The sequence below is a fragment of the Chiloscyllium plagiosum genome, chromosome 48 (genome assembly GCF_004010195.1).
Source record: "Chiloscyllium plagiosum isolate BGI_BamShark_2017 chromosome 48, ASM401019v2, whole genome shotgun sequence".
In the NCBI taxonomy this organism is placed as follows: domain Eukaryota; kingdom Metazoa; phylum Chordata; class Chondrichthyes; order Orectolobiformes; family Hemiscylliidae; genus Chiloscyllium; species Chiloscyllium plagiosum.
In genome coordinates, this window is record NC_057757.1 from 5,704,215 (window position 1) to 5,711,284 (window position 7,070).

Genomic DNA, 7,070 nt, shown 5'->3' on the forward strand with positions numbered 1-7,070 from the left:
CTATGGGACAATTTAGCACGGCCAATCCACCCTAACCTGCACATCCCTGGACACTGTGGGACAATTTAGCACAGCCAATTCACCCTAACCTGCACATCCCTGGACACTGTGATTTAATACAGCCAATTCACTCTAACCTGCACATCCCTGGACACTATGGGACAATTTAGCACGGCCAATCCACCCTAACCTGCACATCCCTGGACACTGTGGGACATTTTAGCACGGCCAATCCACCCTAACCTGCACATCCCTGGACACTGTGGGACAATTTAGCATGGCCAATCCACCCTAACCTGCACATCCCTGGACACTGTGGGACAATTTAGCACAGCCAATTCACCCTAACCTGCACATCCCTGGACACTGTGGGACAATTTAGCACAGCCAATTCACCCTAACCCACACATCCCTGGGCCCTATGGGACAATTTAGCACGGCCAATCCACCCTAACCTGCACATCTTTGGACTGTGGGAGGAAACCAGAGCACCCGGAGGAAACCCACACAGACACGGGGAGAACGTGCAAACTCCACACAGACAGTCGCCTGAGGCAGGAATTGAACCCAGGTCCCTGGTGCTGTGGGGCAGCAGTGCTAACCACTGAGCCATCATGCCGCCCACAGGGACGGCAGCAAGAGGCCATTCGGCCCATCTGAATGAGCTTCATGTCTTGGTGCTGATCTCGCCTGTGAGCCTTGTGCATTGTTTCCATTGAAATAACCAATGCCTCGACTGAACCTACCTACAGGTCAGGCATCCCCAGACTCTATAACAACACATCGAGTGAAAACAAGTCTTTTCTCATCTTGCCTTTACTCTTTTCTTTTCAAATCCGTTGATAAATCAGTTCCCTCCCCTCCTCGATTTTTTTCTGAGTTGACAATGTCCAGCTCACTTTATAAACTTCTTTCAAAACCTTCCCTTCAAGGTGAGCAGTACCAACCACTCCAATTTCTCTCAATCACTGAAGTTCCAAGAACCATCCTCGTCAATCTCTCCTGCGCTCTCTCCACTGGGTTCTCCTCCTCCTTACAGTGTGCTGTCCACAACTGTGTCCTGCACTGCAGTTTAGGTCTGACTGGGGTCTCACACAAGTTCAACATAACCTCCTGTACATCTAGCCCCTTCTCTCTGTCTCCAACATGCAGCCTTGCCCCGAGTTGGACACCTTTCCCATTCCTCCAATCCCTGCCTCTTTCACAGCTCGGGGCTCCGCCATTGGCACATGTGTCTTAGGGGCGGCACAGTGGCACAGTGGTTAGCACTGTTGCCTTACAGCACCAGGGTCCCAGGTTCGATTCCAACCTCAGGCGACTGTCTGTGTGGAGTTTGCACATTCTCCCCGTGTCTGCGTGGGTTTGCTCCGGTTTCCTCCCACAGTCACAAAGATATGCAGGTTAGGGTGAATTGGCCACGCCAAATTGTCCCATAGTGTTAGGTGCATTAGTCAGAGGGAAATGGGTCTGGGTGAGTTACTCTTCGGAGGGTCAGTATGGACTGGTTGGGCCGAAGGGCATGTTTCCACACTGTAGGAAACCTAATCTAATCTTTCAACCTGAAATTCCCTTGATAAACCTTTCACTTGCCTCCCCTTCTCCCATTCACATCAGATTCTCCCTCTTGCCTCTGCCTTTCACAATTTTACAATTCTCTTGTGGCTCAGCATTTTGGAAGATGATCTCACTGAAAATGAAGGGACGTGTTTTGTTGAGTGAGGCACTGATGGTGTAGCCTGTGACACATTGCTTTCGTCTGGAATTGGAAGGAAACATATTCGACATGCAAATACCATCTGTGGAGGGAAGTGAGTGATTTTTTTTTTTAAAAAAAGAGTTCATTGCAGGAGGTGGCAATGAGTTTGGGTGGGTGGGATTGGCTCGGCTAAGATTTGCTGTCCATCTCTAGTTACCCTTGTGAAGGTGGTAATGAGCTACCTTCTTGAACCGCTGCAGTCCATGTGCTGTGCGGCCATCCACACGGAAACAAATTTCAGGATTTTGATCCAGCGACACAGAAGGAATGGCGATATATTTCCAAGTCAGGGCAGTGGGTTATTTGGAGGGCAGTTTGCAGGAAATGGTGTTCCCATGTGTCTGCTGCCTTTGTCCTTCCAGAGGGTAAAGGTCACAGGTTTGGAAGGTGCTGTCGGGGGATCTTTGGTGAGTTTCTGCAGTGCGTCTTGTACACTGCTGCTACTGAGCGTCGGTGGTGGAGGGAGGGGATGTTTGTGGATGTGGTGCCAATCAAGCGGAGGGCTGCTTTGTCCCTGGATGGGCTTCTTGACTGTTGTTGGAACTGCCCACCCCCTCCCCCCCATCCAGGGCAAGTGAGGAGTAATTCCCTCACACTCCTGACTCATGCCTCGTCGATGATGGACAGGCTTTGGGGAGTCAGGAGGGGAGTTACTCGCTGCAGGATTCCAGGGAACATCAGGAATGATTTCCGATATGAAGGAAAATTGTGATGCTGAGCCTCAGTGAATGGGGACACGGGGTGACCCACAGTTGCAAACTCTCCAGGCCACTCCTGAAGACTCCAGACTAATTTCCAGCCTATAGCTGGGAGCTAACAGGATAGGGAGGAAACACAGGGCCACTTTTAAGGACCTGTTGATTATCCATGGGTTCATTCATTCATTCATGGTTGGTGGAGGGGGGGGCAAAGAAGGGTCAAGTTTGGCTGACATCCAATTGAGTAACTGAGGAACCGCCAATTGGTTGAGAAGGTGGGTCATCATGGAGATGGAAGGCCAGGCAGCCAATAGGCAAAGGGGAATGGGGATTGTGGGGTGAGGTCATGTGATCAAACCTCCAAGGTGCCAACCACTGCCCCCCAACCCCGAGAGAGTTGGCAACTGCCACCGTCCCTTGGCGGTTGCTCAGACTCACACACTTACATTTCACACACGACAGAAGTGAGGCTTGTGTGCGATGCCTTCCAGAGTGGAACAGCTCATGAGATTGCCCCCCCCCCACTCCTTCCCCCGCTACTGGGGCACACAGGCCAGGCAGGGTGGGGGAGTTCCACAATTACGGAAGGTGGGGGGCACGTGAGGTGGGGTTGCAGGAGGGAAATTCAGTCTCACGCCTTCGGAAAGCAGAACTTGTGACTCACCTTCTACCGCCAGTACGGTGGGGGCAAGGCACAGGAAGATCCAAATGTCCATGTTCAAGGGATTCCCAGGGGACTATCTGACCGTCCCGCTCGCCCAGTTCAGCGTGAAGCTCACTGCACTGCTCCCGATCGTGGTGACGGTAGGGAACCTTTGCTCCGTGCACTGACCGACAAGCCGTTGACCTGACCTGCCCGCCCCGGCCCAGATTCCTGCAAACCTTTCCCATTCATGTACTTATCCAATGGTCTTTTAAACACTGCAACAGTACCCACATCCACCACTTCCTCAGCAAGTTTATTCATCACATACGAACAACCTTCTCTTTAAAAAAAATTGTCCCTAATGTCCTTTTTTAAATCATTTATCTCTCACCTTAAAAATATGTCCCCTAATCTTGAAATCCCCTCAGGGACCGACAGCTGCCATTCACCTTATCTATACCCCTCGTGATCTTATAAATGTCGCCTCTCAACCTCCAAGTGAAAAAAGTCCCACCCTCTGTTCCCAGCAATATCCTTCAGAACCTATAGACATCCTTCCTATCCTGCAATAATTTAGCATGGCCACTCCATCCTAACCCACACATCTATGCGCTGTGGGAGGAAACTCCACACAGTCACCTGAGGTTGGAATCGAACCCAGGTCCCAGGCGTTGTGAGGCAGCAGTGCTAACCACTGAGCCACTGTACCACTCAGTAATCAGTTGAGGGTGTGAGTGCCGATAAGTTTTATTTAAGGCAAGGTTACATTGTTATTGAAGTGATTTCTGCTGTAAATGAAGTGTAACAGTGACATGTATACTCCTGGCATTATGCTCCTGTTACTCAGTGAGTTTTTACATTGATGTGGAGGAGCCGGTGTTGGAGTGGGGTGGACAAAGTTAAAAATCACACAACGCCAGGTTATAGTCCAACAGGTTTATTTGGAAGCACTGGCTTTCGGAGCGCCGCTCCTTCATCAGGTGGTTGTGGAGCAGGATAATAAGACACAGAAATTGTCTTGAACTGAAAATGTGTTGCTGGAAAAGCGCAGCAGGTCAGGCAGCATCCAAGGAGCAGGAGAATCGACGTTTCGGGCATAAGCCCTTCTTCAGGAACCCGAAACGTCGCTTCTCCTGCTCCTTGGATGCTGCCTGACCTGCTGCGCTTTTCCAGCAACACATTTTCAGCTCTGATCTCCAGCATCTGCAGCCCTCACCTTCTCCACAGAAATTGTCTTCCTGAGAATGTGACAGGAAAAAAGTTCTGGGATTTACATACTAATGAACCGAAACTTGCAACCCATTCTAAAAGATGAAAGACTTAACAGCAATCTAGGTTTGTTCAATATATCATTTCAGTTGCATGACGCTGAGACCTTTTGCTATAAACGCTGTGTCTAATTATCCTGCTCCACAACCACCTGATGAAGGAGCAGCGCTCAGAAAGCTAGTGCTTCCAGATAAACCTGTTGGTCTATAACCTGGTGTTGGGTGATTTTTAAACTTTGTTTTAGGGGTGATAGATATAGGACAGGTGTCAGAGGCAGGTTCTTCACTGAGAGAGTATTAAGGGCGTGGAATGCCCTGACTACAACAATGGTGGACTCGCCAATGTTAAGGGCATTTAAATGGTCATTGGATAAACATATGGATGGTATCGGAATAGTGTAGGTTAGATGGGCTTCAGATTGGTTTCACAGGTCGGTGCAACATTCAGGGCTGAAGGGCCTGTACTGTGCTGGAATGTTCTATGCCAGCCTCTTGATGATCCAGAGGATCTGGTCGAGTGGTCCACAGATGCCAGTCTGCTGTTGCTTTTGCCAGTAGAGATAATATTGGGGCAAATTCAGATCCCCAGGGGATTAATCACAAACCTTGCAGGCTTTGACCGAGTTGACCGTCCACGAGAAATGAGCAGGAGCATGATCGGAAGAGGGCCTAGGGGCCTTCAACTGTGGCCCCAAGACACTGTCCGGTGGATGGCCGCTACTGGCCTCCTCCATGACTCCCGGCTCCCCGAAGGGGCTGAGGGCGGGGTAGATCTGGCGAGGGGTGGGCACCAGCAGGCTGTACCTCACCAGTCGGATGCCAAGGCGTTTCCTGGCGAGATGCTTCATGGGCACGTATCCCCGGTGGTGGAAGCGGAGGGTGTAGAACAGGAGCAAACCGCTCTCCAGCAGCAGAAGGAGGAACCAGAGGCCGTGCAGGAGGAAGAGAAGGAAGCAGCTCCATCTGAGCATGCTCAGTGCCTCAAGGAGGGCAAAAGATGGTGCCCAGCGGTTAACGGCCTCATCAGGACCGGGGCTCAGGAGCCGTGTGGTGGTCGGCAGGCCTGCAGTGCTGAGAACTGTCAGGGTCGTGTATCCAGGAAGGCTAGTGGTGCACAGCTCTGACGGGTGCAGCTCCAGGAAGGACAGTCCCCTCATTGCAGGGGGGTCATTGCAAACAGTGTCTGTGGTATTGAAGGTTCCTCCACCATTGAATTTATCCCTTGCCCTGATCCATTCCGTTAGGTACTGAATGTCACAGTCACAGAGCCACGGATTGTTAGACAGATACAAATACAGCATGGGGTGTCCCTCTAAGAAATCCGGAGGGATTGTTCTCAGCTGGTTATCCGAGACATCTAATGTTGTCAGACTTTTTAAGTTGTGCAGTGAGTTGCTGGGGAGATTCTCGATGTTGTTTGCAGACAGGGTTAAGTATTTGAGGCTCTCGAGAGGGTCAAAGATGTTCTCAGGGATAACCCGGATTGCGTTTCCACTGAGACTCAGTTCCTCCAGTGACACCAGGTCATCGAAAGCTCCCTCAGGGAGAGCCTGTATCTTATTGTGGTCGAGGATGAGCTTCCTGAGATTCCGGAGGTTGCTGAAGTCGGGAATTCTGGTCAAGGAGTTTGCCGAGAGATCTAACTTTACTACCGGGAGAGGAAGGTCCAAGTCAAAGTGTTGAATCATGTTGTTGGAAAGGTCAAGGTCACTGAGATTTGAGAAGATTTCAAATGAGCTTAAAGCCACCGTGGTGAGATTGTTGCAGCTCAGTAAGAGGATCTCTGTGTCCAGTGGGAGAGAACGAGGGACAGACACGAGGGAGCGGTGACTACAGTTAATCCCTGGTTTACCTGCTAGATCAGTGTATCCAGCACAAGCCTCCAGAGATGGTGTTGATATTAAGTGCCAGTGTGCAGTGGTGATTTGGGGTCTTTCTGTAACAGTGGATGTCTGAGGGACCATTTCGGGCGTTGTAATGATCTGACAGATTTGCTCAAAAGGGAAATCGATAATTGGTGTCCCAAACCATTCAGGTGGAGTTGAACAAACAACACTCTTTAAATCCACCTCCTTTCTGCTGTTATAGATGCTACCATTATTGAACTGAATCCATTCAGTCAGGAGTCCCACAGTGTCACACTGACAGTGCCATGGATTATTGTAAAGGTAGATATAGGGTGCTAAGATTTTCAAAAAGTTTTGAGGAATTGACTGCAGGATGTTGTTTGAGATATCAAATACGTCTAAATACTCCTTGTTTTCCAGTGCATTTACACCAAAGTTCTCGATGTTGTTTGCAGACAGGGTTAAATATTTGAGGTTCTCGAGAGGGTCGAAGATGTTCTCAGGGATAACCCGGATTGCGTTTCCACTGAGACTCAGTTCCTCCAGTGACACCAGGTCATCGAAAGCTCCCTCGGGGAGAGCCTGTATCTTATTGTGGTCGAGGATGAGCTTCCTGAGATTCCGGAGGTTGCTGAAGTCGGGAATTCTGGTCAAGGAGTTTGCCGAGAGATCTAACTTTACTACCGGGAGAGGAAGGTCCGAGTCAAAGTGTTGAATCATGTTGTTGGAAAGGTCAAGGTCACTGAGATTTGAGAAGATTTCAAATGAGCTTAAAGCCACCGTGGTGAGATTGTTGCAGCTCAGTAAGAGGATCTCTGTGTCCAGTGGGAGAGAACGAGGGACAGACACGAGGGA

At 50.0% G+C, this 7,070-nt stretch overlaps 2 protein-coding genes across 7 annotated transcripts in view; one reads left to right on the forward strand and one right to left on the reverse strand.

Moving 5' to 3' along the window:
• LOC122544349 (guanine nucleotide-binding protein G(I)/G(S)/G(T) subunit beta-2) overlaps positions 1–7,070 on the forward strand; it is a 171,047-nt gene that overhangs the window by 23,785 nt on the left and 140,192 nt on the right. The window lies entirely within an intron of this gene.
• LOC122544347 (protein slit-like) overlaps positions 4,610–7,070 on the reverse strand; it is an 11,253-nt gene continuing 8,792 nt past the window's right edge. For 2 of the 3 annotated variants that reach the window (XM_043683559.1, XM_043683557.1), the window contains one exon: positions 4,610–7,028. In XM_043683559.1, coding sequence (XP_043539494.1) covers positions 4,962–7,028 — 2,067 coding nt within the window. In that variant the 3' untranslated portion in view covers positions 4,610–4,961. The remainder of the gene's footprint in view (positions 7,029–7,070) is intronic. The other variant, XM_043683558.1, reaches the window with a different exon arrangement.